At 40.5% G+C, this 22,682-nt stretch overlaps 1 protein-coding gene across 11 annotated transcripts in view; it reads right to left on the bottom strand.

Annotated features, from left to right (window-relative positions):
• The window catches only part of ANKHD1 (ankyrin repeat and KH domain containing 1), a 128,067-nt gene that overhangs the window by 2,533 nt on the left and 102,852 nt on the right, over positions 1-22,682 (bottom strand). For 4 of the 11 annotated variants that reach the window (XM_054717942.1, XM_054717938.1, XM_054717940.1 and 1 more), the window contains 10 exons: positions 21,275-21,449; positions 19,550-20,006; positions 18,540-18,686; positions 16,309-16,458; positions 14,539-16,148; positions 9,811-9,987; positions 8,497-8,748; positions 7,746-7,921; positions 6,905-7,069; positions 2,987-3,096 (listed from right to left, as the gene is read on the bottom strand). In XM_054717942.1, coding sequence (XP_054573917.1) covers positions 2,987-3,096; positions 6,905-7,069; positions 7,746-7,921; positions 8,497-8,748; positions 9,811-9,987; positions 14,539-16,148; positions 16,309-16,458; positions 18,540-18,686; positions 19,550-20,006; positions 21,275-21,449 — 3,419 coding nt within the window. Of the gene's footprint in view, positions 1-2,456; positions 2,698-2,986; positions 3,097-6,128; positions 6,610-6,904; positions 7,070-7,745; positions 7,922-8,496; positions 8,749-9,810; positions 9,988-14,538; positions 16,149-16,308; positions 16,459-18,539; positions 18,687-19,549; positions 20,007-21,274; positions 21,450-22,682 lie in introns of those variants that run through there. The other 7 variants (XM_028147168.2, XM_054717941.1, XM_054717939.1 and 4 more) reach the window with 6 other exon arrangements.

Raw genomic sequence — 22,682 nt, 5'->3', positions numbered from 1 at the left:
AACTAAGGAAGGGAAGGGGGCTGGTGAGGAGTGCTTGTTCTTTCATTCTCTGGAAAGGAAGGTCAGAGAGTCTGGCCTTAGAAGGTTTTTTGATGCACACAGTGATATAAAAGGAGGAAGGAGAGGGGGTGGAGAATAAGTCTAGTACCTATATACACTAAAAATCACTTCATCCAGTTGTCTTCTGGTTTCTTTAAAACCAGTGTACTTCTACACCTCCTACCCTCCAAATAAAGTACAGACCACCTGACTTCATGCATTTATCAATATTACTTCAAATGGTAAGATATGTACACATATAATACCTTAATAAAAAAAATTGGAAAAAAAATTACTTCAGCTCTGGCTTCATCAGATTTCCCCTTAGCTCTGATTCCTTCACTCATTAATTAAAAAAAAAGAAGACTACTTTATAAGTCAGAGTTTCTCAAACTTTAGTGTGCACATAAATAACTTGGAGAGCTTGTTATATGAGAATTCTGGCCCTAACTGATTTGGCTCAATGGATAGAGCGTGGGCCTGCGGACTGAAGGGTCCCAGGTTCGATTCCGGCCAAGGGCACATGCCTGGGTTGTGGGCTTGATCCCCAGGAGGGGGTGTACAGGAGGCAGCCAATCAATGATTCTCTCTCATCATTGATGTTTCTATCTCTCCCCCCCTCTCTCTTCCTCTCTAAAATCAATAAAATATATTTTTAAAAAATGAGAATTCTGATGTAGGTCTGGGATGGGACCTGAAATTCTGGGTTTTTAATAAGATCCTGGGTGATGCAGACCCTTGGTTCAGCAGGTCCTTAGAATCACACTTCAGGGATCAAGGATCTATATATTTTATGTTCTAAAGATGTCTTTGAACAAAGTGTCTTAGCAGTGCTGGAGGGTAAGGCTTGGGAGCAGATTACAAGGAGCCATTTCTGATAACTAAGCTTTTAAGCAAGTAAGTAGTCTGGTGGGGGGGAAGGGAGGATGGGATGGAGAACAGTGAGAATGAAGGTGAAGACTCCAGTCTAGTGAATGGGGTGGGCAAAAGGGCAGTGACTGTGAGGATGGAGAGAAGTGGAGGGGATCCAGATAAACAGAGGAGAAAGGATAATGTGACTGATTAAGGGTAGGGGAAGGGGAAGGGGGATAAATGAGGATAAACTTCCCAATCTCCTGACTTGAGATCTTGGTAGCTAGTAATACCACTCAATATAACAGAGAACACAAGGGAAAGGGCTTATCTTATATTGGGGATGTCTGATGTGCATGGAATGGAGAAGTACAGCAAGGAGCTAGATATACTGGTCTGAAGTTCACAGAACTTTGAGCCAATGATGCAGATTTGAGTGGAGTGAAATCCAAGAGCAAGGGGTAAGATATCATTTGGTGAGAAGATAAACGAAAGAGGCCTGGGCACATCAACATGTGGAGGAAGAGGATTCACCAAAAGAAGCTGAGAAAGATCAGCCAAAGGAGAACTAGAGAGAAGTGTAAGTGGCTTCCAAAAGAATTAGTGTGGAAATGAGGTCTCCCTTCTGTTAATCCCTACTACAAAACAACAGCAGCAGGTACTACTATTATAAGACTGCTGGCAGAAGCTTACTTTTCTTGAGATACTGTGTGCTGTAAGGACTAGGGAACTAGAGAATAGGTAGTTGGCTTTAGAGAAAGCCAGATCATCATCTATGCAATCTGGATCAACACCGATTACCCATTAGAGTATGGGAACTTAAAAAAACCCCAAACAAATAAACACCTCTACCCATGCCCTAAATCCAGAGATCTGCCTAAATCTACAAGGAAATATCAGGTCTCTGCCACCAGACAAATTACAGTTGACCCTTGAACTATGCAGATTTTTTCAATATACAGTCAGCCCTCCATATCCCCAGGTTTTGAATCCAAAGGGCTAAACAGTACGCATTATTCTATGCCATTTACACTAATAAAAGAGAAAGATGCAAGTTGACTGTACCTTCATGACACCCACCAGCCAATCAGGAGTATGCAAATTAACCAAACAAAGGTGGCAGGTCAATTTGCATATGCAGGCGCCAAGCGGCTGGGGGCAGGACGCAGGCGTTCCGCACCGCCCCAGCCGCTTGGGGCCTCTGGGCAGCGTGGGAAGGTGGAAAGGCAGCTCCAGGCGCCAGAGCAAAGGCTGTGCCGGCAGCCAGGGGAAGGAAGGCCCATTCTTGCATGAATCTTCGTGCATCAGGCCTCTAGTTTTATATAAAGGACTTGAGCATCTCAAATTTTGGTATCCATAGGGTGTCCTGGAACCAATCTTCTGTTGCAGGGGATAATACCATCAAGATAAAATATACCAAGGGACAATACCATCAAGATAAAACGGGAGTTGAAAAGGGACAATACCATCAAGATAAAACGGGAGTTGAAAAGTAATCACAAAACAGGTTTGCAATTGGATCATTAGATTCTTGATTTGTTTTCCAAATTAGGTCTTGAATCCCAGGCTCCTGCCCTTTTTTGGTAGTGGTCTTAATACACTTAAGTTGTGGATAATTAAAACCATCTTTTTCTCACCCATTTCCTAACAAGAGTGTGAAGGTAAAGGAACCTGCTTGTTGGCAAATGGTGACAAATCTTTGAGAATGAATAGAAAATGCAGCATTATCAGAGCCCCTCACCCCAGGGCAGGGTCCACTGGAAGACGTCACAACCAGCCACACTTCTTGGTAGAAGACATCGAGGGCTAGTTAGAGAACAAGGTGTTCAGAAGCTGTTTTCCTACAGGCTTGTTTGCCTCTTCCTGGGATCACAATGTGGTCCAAAGGTCTTACTTAAACAGTGGGACAGAACCATGTAAACAAAACACACCTCTCTCTTTGGCTTGAAACTATATGACCAGCCTTTCTGCTCTACATGCTACCTCAAGCATACGCTGGCCCCCTCATATACTAATTTTGAGGTTTGGAGGAGAATTTGACCAGAATCTATAAGAACAGATAGAAGTTGTAGTTCCAAGTCCTGAGATTTCTTACCTCTGGTTAGGAGAGGGCACCACTGGCTGTCCAACTCTCTTCTTCACTCTGGTTAGTTGAGGTGGTGGGATTTCCCCTTTGAGAGCAGGGACTGAAGGAAGCAGACTGGCCTATAAAAGGGCAAGTCAGCACACTGTAGCCACAACAGGTTTAAAGGGTCTTAAAACATCAGCAATTTTATTGATAGTGGATTTTTTTTTTTTACATTGAACACTACTCAAATAAGTGGGTGCAGAAACCTTGATCATATCATTTTATTCCTTGAAAGAGGTGTTATTCTCATAGAGTTTGATCTATGTCTCAGCAGGATGTTTCTTTCTTTTTTTTTTTAAAAATATATTTTATTGATATTTTACAGAGAGGAAGAGAGAGGGATAGAGAGTTAGAAACATCGATGTGAGAGAAACATCGATCAGCTGCCTCTTGCACACCCCCTACCGGGGATGTGCCCGCAACCAAGGTACATGCCCTTGACCAGAATCGAACCTGGGACCCTTGAGTCCGCAGGCCGACGCTCTATCCACTGAGCCAAACCGGTTTCGGCAGCAGGATGTTTCTTAATGACGTGAGGACTCACTATTGATGTGCAAGGTTTTCTTCTTCCTCCACTAAAATCTCAAAGTCAATAATGGACTCCACAACAGCAGGCTTTTTTTATTCCATGTGAGAATCAATGGTAGGAGCTCTCAAACCTTAGCAATGTAAACACTTTACTGGCTTCCAGTATTCTGGAATATACCATATATCCTCATTCACAGGAGAAGGGAGAGAATCTGTATTAGAACCCAATAATGTTCAATTTCATTTTTAGATGAGGAAATTGAAGCCCAGAAATAAGAAATTATTTGCCTAAGGTCATATAGCTTCAAGTGGCAGAAATGAAAATAATTTAGGCTTCTGACTCTGGTTCCACTGTACCCAGGCTGTCTCCCCCCAAATCCCTTATATATTTTGTGATCATGGTATCTCCCCTACCAGGTATGTATCCCCCTTGTATATTTTGAAAGTAATTAAGTCCTTACCTGAGCTAGGTTTAATCCAAGGTTCAGGTTGGTAAAATAGCAGTAAAGTAATACCAGGAAGAGGCAAGACAGAGGAAGAAGAGATTATAGCAGGCAAAATGGGATGGGGAGTAGGCTACTGGGATCCAAATGGTCAGAAAGAAGGCAGTGCTGGTAAGAGGCAGGGAGGAGGTTAGTTTAAATAACTACTACTAACTACACAGCTTCTTTTTTTTCCTAATTCTTCTAGGGGGTTTCTCATAATTGCCTCTCTTTCTCATGGGTACTAGTTCCTGAGCTGAGATATAATTTTTCATTCTGTTGTTCTCAAGGTGCAGAAGGTAGGGTAAACGGCTCTTCCAGATAATTCAAATGCATTATAGTTAAGATAGAACAAAACTCACCTTTTTGTCCCAAATAATAATTTACTTAATATCATCTCTCACTGGTATGTATATGTTTCATCAAGAGTCATTTCTTTCATTTCACTAATAATAGGTGATTTTTTGGTTATTGATAAATGGAAACAGCAGGATATATAGGTGATCAAAGGGGTCTTTTACCCTTCTCAAGGTAAGAGGGTCTCTTGAGAACACTTGATGTAGTTATCAAGCACTACAAAGGCAAAATCTTCCAATACCAGTGATATATATGCTCCAAATCCACTCAAAATAGAAAATAAGGCATGAGCTTAAGGAAGTTCTCATATGTAAGATGATATGGAAGACAAAGAAGCAGGTATGTCCAACACAGAATAAACATGGTGTGTCTCATCTAGTGGTGGCTCTAGGAGCCAGGCTGAGAAGATTAAGATTAACTGTTGGTATAACAGTAGAAAAGTACTGCTTGCATGGTTCTACCCCTAATGACTATTTTTCTGTGCATCCTTTTCTTTCTTTTTTTGGTTGATTTTTTTGTTGTTATTTTTTGTCTGTGCAGCCTTCTTTGCCTTGATATGAGTTTTGGCTTCTCTATCAGCCTCAAACATTTTCTTGTTTGCTTGCTTTATTTATTTGTTTTTAATTTTTACCCAAGGATACTTTCCCCATTGATAGTTTTTTATTTTTAGAGAAGGGTGGAAGGGATGGGAGAGACAGAGAAAAATATCGATGTGAGAGAGACATATCACACATTGATTGGTTGCTTCCCACACAAGCCCTGACCAGAGGCCGGGATCAACCCTACAATCAAGGTACATGCCCTTGACCATAATCAAACCAAGGACCCTTCAGGCTGCGGGCCAATGCTCCAACAACTGAGCCAAACCAGCTAGGGCAATGGTTCTTTTTTTTTAGAGAGAGAGAAGATAGGAGAGAAAGAGAGTGAGAGAGAAACACTGATTTATTCTTTCACTTATGTATGCATTCACTGTTTGCTTCTTGTATGTGCCCTGACAGGGGGATAGAACCTGCAACCTTGGCATATTGGGATGATGCTCTAACCAACTGAGCTACATAACTCAGATCCTATTGCATCAGATTCTTGGCTTAGCCTATGGTTTTTGGCCAAAGCAGTACATCCCAGTATTCCTGTGGTTAGCTTTAAACATATTGGCTCTTCATACTTGGGACTAATTCTGGAACTAAGCCCAGAATTAGTCACATATTTGTAAGCATTACTCAGCTGATTCAACAATACAACAGGGGCCATCTCTGCTCCCTCCTGTGTCTCAACCCAATCAAAACTTAAAACACATAAAACCAAAATATTTAGATAAAAAAGTCAGGACGCACAAAAGGAGCCTGAAGTTGATGAGTTGGGTGCAGTTTGTTCAGTATCATCTGATTGAAATCCTATTGTTCTTCACGACATATTCATGATCCATAAAAAGCTAAAACCTATCAATTTGCTAATGATAGGTTTTAATCAATGACCTATCAATCTGCTAATGTCCAATAAGACATATTGGAGGGTCTTGAAACTTTTTCACTTATAAAATGATATGAAAGAGAACAAGGAATGTTTAATATAGAATAAGTAGATAACTAGTCTTAAAAGAGCTTTTATGAATGCAATTTAAGAATGGACTCTAAAGTGTAAAATGTGAGAAGCCTCTTACAAATATAGTACTAACAACCTGGTTTAATATGACTGTGGATTGGGTGGTACCTGCATGACTACTGAAAGGATCACACCCCACTTCTAAACACTGTTCATCTTTTTATTGAATATTCTGGTAAATATTTCACATTAATACAGGCTACATTAAGTAGAGCCACTATATGACAAGAAATTTACTCAACTTTTTCCTTTTAAGTATGTAAACAACTGTACATGTATTTACCACCCTAAAAGGTAATCATCTAATTCTCTTCTGCATAAAAGTAGCATTCAGTATGTTTAGCCAAAGCACTAAGTTCAAAATGGCTAAACTAACCACAGAACATAATCAGGTGGATAGGAAATCACTTTGTTCTTATACAATGGACAATCAAATTTCCATTGCTAAAGCCTCAGAGAAAATATCTTAGTTAGGCACATTAAAAAAAAAAAAAAAAATCCCCGGGGTTCTTCCAAGATCATAGGTGTCTCAAACAAGGCTAAAGAATAAGACCTTCTAACTTAGTTGACATATTTGAGATGCATGTTTCCAATATGAGGTGCCCACGTGCCAGGCCAAATCTGAAAAGGGGGAGGAAAAATTGGAATTTCTAATTAGGAATCTTTAGACATTTACAAAATGAATATATAAATGCAATGGCAATTCTGTTTCTGCCTAGGAAGAATACACACACATGAAATAAAATGCTGAGTAGCATCATCTTGATATTGAAAAACTTAATTCAGAACAAGGTAATCAGATGTCATGACTTTTGATATTTAGAATTTGTACTACCCAAAGAATGACATGAAAAATCTGAGAGAAAAAAAAAAAAAAAAGAAAAAGAAAAAAAGAAGACTATTAAGTCAATTTTACCTGCTGGGCATCAGTGCATTCAGTTGAATTTTGAATAACTTTTATCATAGGATTCCAAGCAGGATCTGGGTTGTGAAGTCCATTAAATAGAGGGCCTCCTGGAACATCAGCAAGCTGAGGATGAGAGGGTATTATGGTGCCTCCATACATGGAAATTGGCAGACCCTAAAACAGCAGAAAGAAAGGTTTAACCATCAAATAATTATAAATAATGATTCTATAATACCAATCTCTCTAGTTTTCCTTCATTCAAAGAACTCCAGAGGATACTGTAAGTTCAGCACTATATAGTGTTGAGAAACCAAAAGTGGTTATCTGCATCATCAACACTTTTCAACAAGAAGAGAAAAAAACACAACTAAATCCAATATCAAATCATTAGGAAATTTCCTATATTTGATGAACACATATAATACCTCAATTTTCCCATATTTTAGTTTCACTAATAAGCTTGTGCTAAGAAGTAAAGTGGAACTCTATATGACTGCTTGCAGCCATAACCTGGCTTTATGGCAGCCAGAAAGCTCTCAGTGCAGACAAGAGGGCATTAGGGAGCTGGCAGCCAGCTTTTTGAGAGGAGAGAGGATGCCCTAAAGCTGTGGCAGCAAAATCCAATTTCTCAGGCTTTCTGGGAAGATGGGGACATCTTCAGGGTAGTTTGAGGACAAACTACTGGAGACAACATATTCCACTCTTGAAATTAGATAAAGGATCTGGCAAAGTCATGGAAACAAATTAGTTCCACCAAAAGGGAGAATTATTTCAATACAAATATTCCTTAACATGTGACTACATTGGCTGGCAAAGAGTTATCAAGTTACAATGATATTTGTCAACTCACTTTAGAAAAATCCACAAAACTGCTTGCCATAGGCTGATGAAAAATGTTAGAGGGGGCTACCATTCCAGAATCATCTCTTTCCATTGGCTGATGCTGGGAGAATGTGCTTGGGTCTGATAATTGTTGATGCATTGGATGGTTCCCTATCACAGACTGTGACCAACCTGATAAGCCTTCTGGAAAGAAGAATTGAAAACAGGGTTTGATATTTATTTGGGTAAAATAACAAAACATTATCACTTGATATTTTTTCATACTAATTTTACCTAAATGATTTCCCTGAAGAACTCAGGGTATGTTCATAATAACCTCTGCAAATAAAAAAAACCAGTTCCTGGGAAACTGGGTGAAGTCTTTTGAGTACCCCAAACAATTATAAATGATCTTATAGTTGTATAAGATCATTCAAATGAGAAAACATAAGTTCCTTTTCCAAAAGATTAAATGCTTTGCGAAAGAACTCAAATGATTGTTCCATTTTACATGGAAAAACTTAAGAGATAAAGGAAATACACTTAGAATCTTTTACTTTTAATCAATTCTCTATTTGTTATTTTATATAGATCATAATATAACATTCCAGACCCTGAGACTGGGTCGAATTCTTCAAAAGTATAAACACCACTACTGATTGTTAAGTGTTGGAAATAAGTTTTTTGTTTTATTTTATTTTTAAGGAACTAAGTTTTAATGGCAAAATCCCACAACTTACTTGAGATATCCCTCCAGACAGAGGGCAAGGTAACTGTACCTGACATGGCGTTGACACCAAATGACCAGATTCCACTGTGTCCAACAGGAGCGACAAAACTGGTCCCCACAGGGGCTTGTGCAACAGACCCTCCTTGCCGAATCCGGGCTAGTCTCTCTGTTCCAATGGGGGGAGGTATCTTTCGATCCTGACTGGCATTGCCTCCTTTTGGTTGGCCCAATGCTGGTGGGGCAGAAGTGGCTGAAAGAGGTGAAGATGATCCCGAAGAAACAGATGGAATAGAAGAGTCACCTGGTGGCAAAATATTTCTCTATTGTTTTATTACATATAAAAACTAATGATAAGAATATGAGAAACCTTGTTGGAAAGATCTATTCCAAAACATAGGTTCTGTAAAGAAAAATTTATAATTTTATAAGATCATTCAAATGAGAATATATAAGTTCTATAAACATTACCCCACACTACCTTCTGCCTATAGGAAGTATAAACAAATAGACTAAAAAAATGTCCAGATTTAACTGAACAAGGTTAGAAAAGAAGGCCATATTTATTCTTATTCTTGTTCTAAATTATCTTATCAAAATATATATTGTCATATTTTAAATTAACTTAAATGTGGCAATGTTTGCACAGTATCTAGCATATTGTCTGGAAAACAGCTGGTGGCCCTCTATACTTATTAGTTGTTTTATTTCTTTTTCCCTTTCTACAGTCCTTTTTTTTTCGATAAGGAAGAAAGGTTAAATATTAGCAAAGCATCAAAGGATTCAACTCATGGCTTTGTTTCTTAATGGGACTAGTCGTCAGGTAATACAGGAAGTTTTCCTTGTCAAAAGGGCCAATACTCACTGTCTACTTCATTAAAAAAATAAAATAAAATCCTGTTCAAGTACTGTTAGAATTTCATCTATTCAAAGTATTGAAATAAGTAAGTCAGAATAGAGGTATACTTTAACTTATAAATTACAATAATGACTAAAGTGTAAATATATAAATAAATAAATGAGGAATCATACCACACTGACCAAATACATAAATTCAACTTCTTTTCAGACTTAAAGAATTATTTCACAATACTGTCCCCAAATGGTCCTTTTATAAAACTACTTGAATTACCTCTTTTCTTGATCTAAGTCCCAATGTAAACATTTCTGGCTTGGAAGAAGAGCTTGACTCTTCTCAAATTTTCTATCCTATAAACGACTGACCATTTTTGACATGACTGCAATACAAACCTTAGGTATTTGCATACTGTTTAGAATACTAAAGTTACAATATAGTGCTCCCTGAAACAAATGGTTTAATAACTTATTCAAGACTTTTTGGGAAGAGTTCCTCCAGGATCCCTACATGAATTTGAGGCGCTTGTCCAAGGATGGGGAGAAAAATGTTGTCTGTTGAAACTAGGAGTCCCAACAGGAGCTGGCCCTTGCAGGAAAACACGTGTTCCTGGTATGCCGGAAAAACTTGTCAGAGGAGCAGAAGAGGAAGATGGGGAGCTGCCTGATGGGTCAATGGATGGTAACCCTGAAATAAAACAGGCCCAAGACATCCAAATTAGCCAAAGCTTTAAAATGGAAAATTTAAGTAATTCCTTTTTAAAAAGGAGAAAGCATGTAGTTAATTTCATAGATCATAGCAAAAATAATCCATTTACTATGTGCTGTATGGCCCAAACCCATTTTTTTCTTGCATTCCAGAAGGATATCACCAAACAGCACTAGACATAGAAAAGTGAGCCCAATGTTTAAGAATGGCAGTTACCAGCTAGATAAATCTCAAAGCTTTCACTGGAGGGGACATGAAATGAGTGCATGTTGTGACTAAGTGGCACCCATCAATAACTTCTGCTTTCCCTTTTGGGGAAAATCTCAAAGTGCAGCTCTGCATCTATATTATAGTCATTTTCTATGGAAGAAGAATAACAAAACCTACTAATGTTTCCTTCCTAACAGGAAGGAAAAGCATACTATTTAATATAATTCCAGTATGCCATTTGATAAATAAAGACCAGTTACCAACTATATGAAAGTTTTTATCTAGGTTGTATAAGTTTAAATTAACAGTCTTCTCAAATTCCATTGCTTTCTCTGGAGAAGGTATTTGGAAAAGGGGACAAGGGTATGGAAAAGGATTATAGGTGCTCATTTCAGGAAAAAGTAGTTAATATCAATAAAAAACTGTCAAAACTTCTTTCAAGCTGGTCTTATTCATATGTTTAAAGTATATAATTCAGAGTTTTGTCTTTAAAGTATATAATTCACAGGATTGTGCAGCCATCACAATCAATTTTAGAACAATTTTGCCTACCCTAAAAGAAACTCTGTATATATTACCTGTCAATCTCCATGGTCCTTTACCCCACCTCTAAGTAGCCACTAATAAACTTTCTGTCTCTATAGATTGCCTGCCTATTCTAAAAATTTCATACAATTGGAATAATACAATATGTGTTTTTTGTGACTGGCTTCTTTCACTTAGCATACTGTTTTTAAAGTTCATCCATGTTGTAGCATAAATCAGTACTTCCTTTTCTTAATCCTCATCTGAGAATATTTTTTCCATTGCTTTTCAGAGAGTGGAAGGGAGAGAGGGCAGGGGAGGAAGGGGGAGAGAGAGAGAGAGAGAGAGAGAGAGAGAGAGAGAGAGAGAGAGAGAGAGAGAGAAAGAGAGGAAGAAACAATGATGTAAGAGAGATACATTGACTGCTTACCTCCCACATGTGCCCCAGGGTTGGGGTGGTGGGGCAGTGAACCCAGTGAGCTGGCTCATGATCTAACTACTGAGAAACACCAGCCAGGGCAGTACTTCCTTTCTCTCTATTATATCTGACTAGAGGCCTGGTGCATGAAATTCGTGCATGGTGGTGGTGGGGGGTTCCGTCAGCCCAGACTGCACCCTCTCCAATCCTGGTCCCCTCAGGGGATGTCTGACTGCCAGTTTAGACCCGATCCTGGGGATCGGGTCTAAACTGGCAGTTGGACATCCCTCTCACAATCTGGGACCGCTGGCTCCTAACTGCTGACCTGCCTGCCTGCCTGATTGCCCCTAACTGATCCCACCCCCCCCGCCAGCCTGATCACCCCTAACTGCCTCTGCCTGCCAGCCTGATCACTCCTAACTGCCCCCCTGCCCGCTGGCCTGGTCACCCCCAACTGTCCCCTCCCCCCCGCCGGCCTGGTCGCCCCACACAGCCTGCTTGTCCAATCGTTTGGTCGTCCTTCACTAACCCCCCTGCCGGCCTGGTCGCCCCATGCAGCCTGCTGTTCAGTCATCCATCTGGTCGTCTAGGTTGTGCCAGCCCCTGGCTTTTTATATAATCTAGAGGCCCGATGCATGGATTCATGCACCAGGCCGGTTTTGGCCCGATTCCTGCAGGCCATGCTAAGGGACCCCATTGGTGGATGAATCCATGCACCAGGCCTCTAGTATGCATATAAGATTTTTGGTTAATCTCTTCCCACCCTCTGCCCTCCCCTCTGAGATTCATCAATCTGTTCCATGTTCCATGTTTCTATGCCTGTGCGCTGAGCGTCTGCCTCCTGGAGGTCATTGTGCATCATAACTACTGGACGGTTGGCCGGTCACTTAGGCTTTTACATATCTATATGTATTATAATATATTAATACACTAGAGGCCCAATACATGAAATTCGTGCACTCAGGAAGGGGGTCCCTCAGCCTGGCCTGCACCCTCTCACAGTTCAGAAGCCCTTGGGGGATATCTGATTGCTGGCTTAGGCCCGTTCCAGCAGTCGGACACCCTTAGCGCTGCTGTGGAGGTGGGAGAGGCTCCCGCCACTGCAGCTGCACTCGCCAGCCATGAGCCTGGCTCCCCATAGGGGGAGTGCACTGACCACCATGTCATAGCGACCGGTTGTTCCGCCATTCATTCAATTTGCATATTAGCCTTTTGTTATATAGGATTATGATTATATCTAATGTATTATAATAAAAATAGTATCTCATTATATAGACACTAGAGGCCCGATGCACGAAATTTGTGCAAGAGGAGGCCTTCCTTCTCCCAGCAGCCAGCACCGGCTTCCCTCTGGCACCCAGGACCTGGACTTCCCTCCAGCTGCCGGTAGGCACCCAGGACCCGGGCTTTCCTCGCAGCCCTGGCTTCATTCAGAAGGTAGTCCGGTCTAATTAGCATATTACACTTTTATTATTATAGATACTACTAGAGGCCCGATGCACGCAATTCATGCAAGCGTAGGCCTTCCCTCCCCTGGCTGCCGGCACTGGCTTCCCTCCAGCACCCGGGACCCGGCTTCCCTCCGGCCGCTGGCAGGCACTCTGGACTCAGGCTTCCCTTGCAGCCCCGGCTTCGTCCAGAAGGTTGTCCGGAAGGATGTCCAGTTTAATTAGCATATTATACTTTTATTATTATAGATAGCACATTTTGTTTTTCCACTTATCATTAGAGGGATAGTGGGTTGTTTCCACTTTTTGGCTATTATCAATTATGCTGTTATGAACATTTATGTACCAGTTTTTGTGCAGACATTTGTCTTCTCTTAGGTATACCTAGGAGTAGAATTATTAGAACATATGGTAACTGTTTAACTTTTTGAGGAAATGTCAAACTTTTTCCCGTGGCTGTACCATTTTAAATTTCCACCAGCAGTGTTTGAGGTTTCTTTTTTTTGTGTGTGTGTTTGAGGTTTCAAATTTTTCATATTCTTTCTCAACTTAAGTATTTTTATTTGTAAACTAGGAGAGTAAATTATCCATAGAGAAGAGCACCAGCAAAAGAAATAGTACAGGCAATTAAGAAATGTTGACCCCAGGTCAAGGATTAATGCTTGCTTTTTAATTATTATTTTAATTAACTATAAATTATTTTGATATTATGGATCTGAATAATTCAGGTTCCAAAAACAAACTAAATACATTATTTCCTTTACTCCCCCCCCCCCCCAGACATTCATAATCTGTACATTTTCTGGGATGTAGTATGTGAAGTCCAAAGGGCTCAAACACTGGAAAATTAGAATTCTGAAGTCCAATTCTGGCTAAGGTACTATATAAATTCACATATTAGTGGCAGTCAAGTCAATAATTAATAATGCCTTCTATCACAGCCTAAGCATTGGCAATGAATTCTATTTAAAAGAAGATACAACAGCTACAGTCTTCTGAAAAGACAAGTAAATGAAACATATCAGAAATGAAAGCTAAGGCTCTACCATATCCATAAACTCACAAATTTTAAACAACATAGATCAATTCATAGTTAGCAAAAAGGAAGGATGGAGTATGGGACAGTTTTCCAACTGGAGTAAAAATGTTAAGTGGCAGTAATTCTTACCCCTATTCTATGCCTGGCACAGTTACTAATTTGTTTTTCAGAATAGTGCAGATTGGAGTGAAATTTGGCTCTTAGAATCTAAAAAAATAGATTCTGGTTTTCCAAATATCTCCAAGTCAACACTGGGCTTATATCTTTCTACATATTTCTTATAACTCCTCAGCAACTAATTTCTGATTTTGAGGAATGAATAGCTGAATCTAAGCTCTCTTTTTAAAATAAAGAAAAATGAATGGATTACTTCAACCATCTCCATCTAATGTAAATAACAGAGTATTATTAAACAACATCATTTAATATTTGGTCTGAACACCCAAGACTGAAAACAAAGAATGAAAATCATGGGCTGGTACCTAAACACCTTTGTAACTCAAACTTTTTAAATCTGAGAAAAGTAAGCTATCGCTGTGATTTAAAAAGTCTGTAAACTTGGAGTCCCTGAAGCATCCTATAAATCTTGTTTTATTAATATCATCTTATACCAATTCTAAGAAAATGGATTGACACGAGGTCACTGCTATGAGGGACAGAGAGATCAGATAAAGAGCATAAGGCAGCTTGTCATATGTGAGCGACTGACTTACAGCTACTTTTTTGCCCAATCAGCAATCATTAAAGGGTCTTTACTATTTATGACACATTCTCATTTCTTTAAGATTATGCACTATTACGTACAAAATAAACACTTCATTATTATGTTAGAATATTAGAATATGCTGTTAGAGCCCCAACCTGAGCTGCAAGTGATAGTTATAACTTACCAGCTGGACTAGTAGAAACTCGCTGGGAAGGTGGTCTGAAGCCAGGTGCCTTGGAGTTGTCAGGGTGCACATTTTCCAAGTGTCCAAGAACAGAGTTATTTAGGAACGCTGACTGAACAGTGAAAGAGGCATCTGCAGCAACTCGTGAGGATAGTGGGGCATCTCCCCATCCCTGGTTAGCTGGCACCTGACTAGTCTCAAAAAGACTACTGAAGTGATTGAAAAGTGTGGCTGGGCCAAATGTCGGTGGCAACGATTTATTTGCTGGGTTAATGTGCATCTGAGAACCATTCATAATGTTCATGGCTGAAGAAAGCTGCACTGCAGCTGGTGGGCCTTGAGGTGGTGTTAAAGGAACTGGATTTGTAACAAAAATAGACTGGGGATCCTGGTGTATAGTTGCATTTGGAACCACTGAGTAAAAAGAACCTCGGGGCTGCATTCGATGAGAAACTCGAGGTGCTGGTACAGCTAATTGAGGTAAATTATTGTTATCCTGATTATCAGCAGCAACCAATCTTGGTGATGCCAAAGTCAATGGAGTTGGTTCTGAATTAGATGCAAATGGCATTGACATAGAACTTAATTCAGATACACTGGATGGCTGGGCCTCCTCCTGTGTGTTGTTAGAAGGAGTGGGACTGTTGGATGGGTGAGTTTCTGGAGCTCCTGGCGTGTTACTGGCAGAGCTATTGCAGCTATTTGCAGATGAAGATGGCGTACCCAGGTTTGCCACGGGTTGGTCCTGTGTGGACACTTTCTCTTTTGGGGGTGGCATGGAAGAGAAAGACTCCATCTTTTGTGAAGAAAGTTGTGCTTGAGGAGCACTTGCAGGTAGAAACGTGGAGGGAACTTGTCCACTCGTGATCGGCGCAGAAGAGACTGAAGACAGGGAACTACAAGTGCTTGTCACAGAAGAAATCACTGTTGCTGGAGGACTTGTCTTAGGCACACAGGCAAACAACTGCTTTCTGACTGACGAAGGAGTCCGGGTGTTAGTCACACACAGTTGCTGACTGGCAGCAACTACAGAAGAGACAGTGATAGGACAACTGGCAGTGGCTAGTCCAGCAGACTCAGAGGGTAAAACAGTACCATTCTGGTTAGGTAGACGGCCTGTAGAATTATGCTTGGGAGAGCTATTTGCGTTGCCAGGATTCACAGGTCTCACTGGGAATGGTCCCCAAGTGTTAGGAGAGGGTGAAAAGGTTCCTCCAAACTGGGCCATGGGTAAGCGAGGATGCCGAATCTGTTGCATAGTCTGAGCAGCCAGGAGAGCAAAATGAGGGTGGGGATAGGCTAAGGGTAGAGAAACTGGGAAAGAAGAACGTACATTTGTTGGAACGTTCTTGTTAAGTTTATTAGTGGCCTGGAACGTAGATAATGTTGTTGCCTGTGAAGTTACAAGAGTTGGAGCACCTAAGGGAAATGCATTTTTACTGGAAGCTGCTGTGGTGCCTACTCCAGACGAGAAGTTTGCATGGATGGACTTGGTGCTGGTAGGTGTTCTGATATGATTTTTAGGAATCAAGTCTTCCAGTTCCTTAGCAGGATCTTGAATAAGTGCATTGATAAGTTGAACTGCATATCTTGTTGATTCTGTACCACCCCTGGAGAAAAAACAAAAACAAGATAAAAAACATAAAACAAAACAAACAGGTAATCTTTGCCATGAAAGAAAATTCTTAATTCTACTATAACTAACAAAAGTATGCTTCTAATAAAATTTATTTCCACACAGAACTAGCAATATACATTTTCTACAATTACCTTATTGTGATCATTCTCTCCCCATTCTTATCTTTTTGTTTATCCACATCAATATGGGCACCAGTAACATCTTGTATTGCAGTGATGTTGCACCCTCCTCTTCCCATTATCCTGGAAACCACTGAAGCTGGAACAGATAATTTCTTTGACCTAAAAAATGAAGATTACACATGAGCTTAAGCATTCAAATTTGCCTGAAATGACACGTCAGCCAAACTGCAGTGACCATACGTATTACTCTTTCTAAATTAAAATAATGCATACTATATTGTTAAACTTCATACTGAAAAACATACGCTAGCTTATCAATATCAACAACTTATACTTAGCAATCCTATATAATAAAAGGCTAATATGCAAATGGACTAAATGGTGGAACAACCGAACAATCAGTTGCTCTGACATGCGCTGACCACCAGCGGGTGTGTGTGGAACATGGCAGGCATTGGTCGCGGCAGGATGGTGGAGCAGGTGAGCGTTGGAGCCAGACCAAGGTGGGGTGCCAATCGCTGTCATCGGGGCGAGTCTCTGGTGGTTACTGAAAATTCTTTGCTCCCACATGCTGTGGTCCCGCCCAACGCTCACACCCGCAGCCAGGACTGGAGCCACCTCTCGTACCCGCTGCCAGTGTCTGGCGCCGGTCCCGATCACTTGGCGCCATCAGTAGGTGCAAGTGGCAGCTGCCAGCCCTGATCGCCCCTGAGAGCTTCTCCACCTCCTCCTGTTCCTGAGGGGTGATTGGGACAGCAGCTGCTGCTTGCACCCGCTGATGGCGCCAGCCCCACTCGCACCCACTGCTGGCACTGGCCCCAATCACTCTGTGCCGTCAGTGGGTGCAAGTGGGGCCGGTGCTGTCAGTACATGGGAGTGGCGGCAGACAGGGGACTGGGGGCCGCAGTGGGAGGGGCTGGGTGGGGGCATGGAGGATGAGCTGAGACCCACCCCTGTGCCTACAGCAGCTGTGTGGCCCAGTTCCTTTCAAGGCGCACAAATTTGTGCACTGGGCCCCTAGTAAAGAATAAATCCTCAAATTTGAATTACATAAAAAGCAATTCACACGTGGAGCCTGGGACTTCCACTTGTGTGTAAGGTGAGTGGTTGCCAGAGAGAAGACTAAAGGCTGATAATGAGATCTGACAAGATGGCCTGATAGTCCTGAAGGATTATCAAAGAAACCCAGTGTTTGCTGGCACAACCAGATGAGAATAACACCCATTATTTTCAGGTGGTCATTGTAGACCCTAGGATTCCCCCTTTGAGGGAGGGACCTTTAAACTTGAATCACTCCTTCCAGAAGAATACCCAATGGCAGCTCCTAAATAATAAAAAATTATTATTTTAATGTAGATAAGTTGGAAAGAATATATTTAGATATTTTGAAAGTTAGAGCATGGAGTAGGCTATATGCCATGAATAATACTTAAATTAATCTGATCAAGTGTGCATCCTATCTCCTGTTTTGACAAGACTTCTTCCTTTTTTGTTTGCATTCATGGACACAAAATCTTGGAAATATTACAGAATAAAAGCCAAGAAACTTTAGACCTTTGGTGATTAAATACACATCAGCAAATCTATGTCTGTCCTGTTGTAAAGTGTGAACAGAGGCTAGAAGTATCATCCAGATTGTGTATGACATTTAAAAGCAGTGACCTCTCTCTGCTTTTATTCATTTCGCCATCATGGCTTAAGTATAAGGCAGTGTGAAGGTACTTGTCAGGGTTAGCTGCAGGAGTGTGGGTGTTTTTCTTTCTTTTTTTGAGGAGGAAGGTAGTTTTAATTTTATAGGCTCCTTTCCCCCTTTTTATGATGATCTAATTGCATTAAAAGCAGCTAATCAGTTCTTCAGAATATGCTCTCTAGCCAAGTCTAACTTTATTTAAACGTTATAAATAGATAAGCTTGATGTCTGAATCAAAATGGGACCATTAAACAAACATCATAGCCCTAATAACAATGTGATTTGCTGTCAAGTGTAGAATCTTCCCTTTAAGAAGCTTGTGGTCATTTTGTAAACAGTAAATCTTAGGTTTAAAAAAAAATTTTGTTTTAATAAAATATTTTTTTGCTATTCTAAAGCCAATGTTTGTTCTTTCCTATAAAATATGCATGCAAAATTTATACATTACTTCTAATTTTGCTTTAGCCTACAGTTGAAAACAACTACATTCAAATTATTCATTAATTAATTGGTCTATATAAGTTAAAAAGATAAGACTAATTCTTCTTACCTTCGTACAACTTCTTTCCACCCTTCTTCTCTTTTTTGCCCCCTTTTAGGGCTAGTCAGATTCAGCTTTATGTTTGGAGAGTTTAATGGCAATGACACTGACTTGTAGCTTGTTGATAAGGAATTAGAATTCATTTCACCTTCAGGTCTGAGAAGAGAGAAATATCAAATCCAATAAAAGATCAATTTTAAGTTAGAAAATCAAGAGATTATTATGGACAAAATTATGCTAAAATACTTGAATTAAAATTTGGCACATCAAATTATCAACAATTCAGAAAAATAGAAATAGGACAGAGTCCAACATCTATTTTAGTATAAAAATGGATTCGGTTTTTAGACTTTTATAGTCAAAAGTTGTACTATCCTATATAATAAAACCCTAATATGCAAATTGACCCAACAGTGGAATGACCAGAGGAACGACCGGTTGCTATGATGCGCACTAACCATCAGGGGGCAGCTGCTCAATGCCAGAGCTGCCCCCTGGTGGTCAGTGCGCTCCCACAGGGGGAGTGACGCTCAGCCAGAAGCCAGACTTACGACTGAGGAGCGCAGCAGCGGTGGCAGGAGCCTCTCCTGCCTCTGCTGCAGGCAGGCGGTAAGGAGCAAGAGGTCCCGGACTGTGAGAGCCCCAGACTACGAGACAGCAGGCGGACATCCCCTGAGGAGTACCGGGCTATGAGAGGGCGCAGGCCAGGCTGAGGGGACACCCTCCCCCCAGTGCACAAATTTTGTGCACCGCGCCTCTAGTATAATCAATAAAAGTGACATAGTGAAAATCAAGATATTGCTAATATTTTCAACTTCAAAATGAAATCATGAAATTTTTTTAATAATCTCATTTTATAACTAGCACATTGATAAATTTCACTTTTGAATACTGAAGACAGACAATGAGGTGGATTTAAACTTTAACACAACTTGTGCTTGAAGAATAACCTCAAATTATTGTTCCAAGCATGAAAAAACAACAAGTGGATGTCGAGTTAACATATTAGAAAAATTTACCGTGTTTGAGTTTTAGAAGTGGCAGTACTTGTTTTTTCTTCTTGGGAATGGAGTAGCAGTGAGGGGTATCTCCTATCACCAGAGGAATTCACATCCATACTGAAGTTTAATTCTTGGCTTTTACCACCACTGCTACTCTCACTGTTGCAATCTGTGCTGTCCAAGTTATCTGAATCACTGTTCCCTCCTGCACCACCACCTCTGGGTTCTCCATTTATTTTATTTTTGTCTGCCTTTTGCTGTGTTAAGGATATATGTTGTTCTGGTAATATTAAAGGTGCAGTAAGAGGGGTCTCTTTTGTTTTGTTCTTCTTATTTTTCCTGTTGGTGCTGGGGGTTGTCACCACATTAGCCCTTTTTTTCCCAAACGCGTTTGTGAATGTTGCAGATGTTGCAGAGATTCCAATTGTGGTGGTGGTGGTTGCACTAGGTGGCTCTATGGGAACTTCTTGCTCCACTGAAATTATCAAAAAGGATAAAAGTCACATTGAGAGCCACAGATCTCAAAATAAATTATTACATATATAGCTGTAACATTTCATAATAATTTAGTCCTTTACTCATATTTTCGTAAATAAAGAAATCTTGCCCTAGCCAGTTTTGCTCAGTGGTTAGAGTGTCAGCCCGAGGACTGAAGGGTCTTGGGTTTGATTCCAGTCAAGGATACGTACCTCGGTCACAGGCTCGATCCCTGGCCTGGGTTGGGGTGTGTGCAGGAGGCAACCAATAGATGTGTCTCTCACATTGATGTTTCTCTCTCTGTCTCTCCCCCACCCCTCCACTCTCTCTAAAAGTCAATGGAAAAAATATCCTCAGGTGAGGATTAACAAAACAAACAAAAAAGAAATCTTGACTGTTGTTAGAACAAATATACTGTATCATATTTTGATGTCTAAATTGGTATAAAACATTCATACAGTTAACACTTTTAAGATCTGAAATGTTAGTCTCATGAACTAACCAAAAATCACAATATAGTTTGAATTTAGAAAAATTTTCAAATAGGATTTTAGAATTAGAATTCAAATACAGCAAGATTATTTGCTTACTACAAGCATCCTATATAATAAAAGGCTAATATGCAAATCAACCGAACGGCGGAACAACCAGTCGCTATGACGCGCACTGACCACCAGGGGGCAGACACTCAATGCAGGAGCTGCCCCCTGGTGGTCAGTGTGCTCCCACAGGGGAAGCACCACTCAGCCAGAAGCCCTGAGCCGGGCTCATGGCTGGTGAGCGCAGCAGAGGTGGCAGGAGCCTCTCCTGCCTCTGCGGCAGTGCTAAGGATGTCCAACTGCCAGTTTAGTCCCACTCCCCATGGGCCTAAGCCATCAGTCGGACATCCCCCAAGGGATCCTGGACTGCGAGGGCACAGGCTGGGCTGAGGGACCCGCTTCCCCTAAGTGCACGAATTTTGTGCACCAGGCCTCTAGTTGTATAATAAACAACTCTTTGAGAATAATAAACCCTAGTGCTGTAGAGCTCTGAGCCTGAACCTTAGTTAAAAATTTACTGCTGAACTTACTCAATTTATATGTTTGTCTCCCTCCCTTCTGTTTCTCTATATCACCTTACAATGTAAAATGTTTAGAAATATTTACTATAAGAGTCAATTGTCAATTTCAGATCAAAGTAATTGAATATTTAACTAGAATTAATTACATTAAAGGCATTCAAAATGAAGTCGCTAAATACAGGAGAATTTTATCACTAATTTCTCACCATCTTCATCATTTTCCTCTTCATCTTCATCCTCTGGTAGTTCTGAATTTTCCTTAGGTTTGTTTTCTTCATCTTCTTCCTGCTTCCTTTTCTGTTCTTCTTTTTTCTTTTTTCTCTTTTCTTTTCTTTTCTCCCTTTTAGCAGCAAGAGCCTGCTTTCTGCTCTCCTCTCTTGACTGAAATAAAGATGTATCATATTATCAACAAAGCAATAATTTAAAATAAAGAATGAAATGATATTTTTGTTTATGATATGAGGAGTTTCCCATCAATATCAGTTTCAAAACATATTTATAAAAGCAACAAAAGAAAAAAAATAAACTGGACATCATGAGAAATAATCAGTTTTGTGCTTCAAAGGAACCATCAAGAAAGTACAAAGACAACCCTTAAAAAGGTAAAAAATTTTCAAATCATACATCTGGCAAGGGACTTATATCAAGTATACGGTAGTCTTCCCTTATCCATAGTTTTGTTTTTTGCCGTTTCAGATTTTTGCATATGGCCTGCAAAGCCTAAAATATTTACTATGTGGCATTTTATAGAAAAAATTTGCTAACCTCCTATGTTAATAAGAAAGGGGCTGAGGACTGAAAGAAAAGACTGTATTTTCAATTAAAAACCATTTCATCACTCTGCTGCCATAAATCCAATTGGCTATTTAGGGAAATGCTGACCATGTATGTCCCTGGGTAGTTACAAAAAAATAAAAATTAGGATGGGACCTTAGCAGTCATCTAACTTCAAACTTCGCTTTATTTAAAACTAGAGGCTCAGTGCATGAAAATTCGTGCACTGGGGTGGGGATGGGTCCCTCAGCCCGGCCTGTGCCCTCTCGCAGTTCGGGACCCCTTGGGGGATGTCCCCCTGCTGGCTTAGGCCCGCTCCCCAGGAAATTGGGCCTAAGCTGAAAGTCAGACATCCCTCTGGCAGCCCGGGAGACCTCAGCGGATGTCAGACTAACAGCTTAGAACCGCTTCCCAGGCGCCTAAGATACTTAGCACTGTCACAGAGGTGAGAGAGGCTCCCACCACAGACGCTGTGCTGGCCAGCCATCAGCAGGCTTCTGGCTGAGCAGCAGCTCCTGCATTGAGTGTCTGCCCCCTGGTGGTCAGTGCGCATCATAGCGCCCAGTTGTTTTGCCATTAGGGTCAATTTGCATATTACCCTTTTATTATATAGGAGGATGAAGACAGTGTTTTTCCTTCTTATTTTAACTGTAATCAAGTTTATCATGGAGGTACTAAAATTTATTTAATTCCCTAATTATTAAGACTTTAAGGTTTACAGTTTTCTCCCTATTATAAGCAATACAACAATGAATGACCTTACATACATTCACATCTTTGAGCATTTGTATTTAAAATTTCTATAAGTGGAATGGCTAGAATAAGGTTATTCACTTTTTT

This window comes from Eptesicus fuscus, chromosome 6 (assembly GCF_027574615.1).
Source record: "Eptesicus fuscus isolate TK198812 chromosome 6, DD_ASM_mEF_20220401, whole genome shotgun sequence".
Classification (NCBI taxonomy): Eukaryota; Metazoa; Chordata; class Mammalia; order Chiroptera; family Vespertilionidae; genus Eptesicus; species Eptesicus fuscus.
The sequence above is the reverse complement of the archived record's forward strand: the minus strand, read 5'-3'. Positions and strand labels throughout refer to the sequence as shown.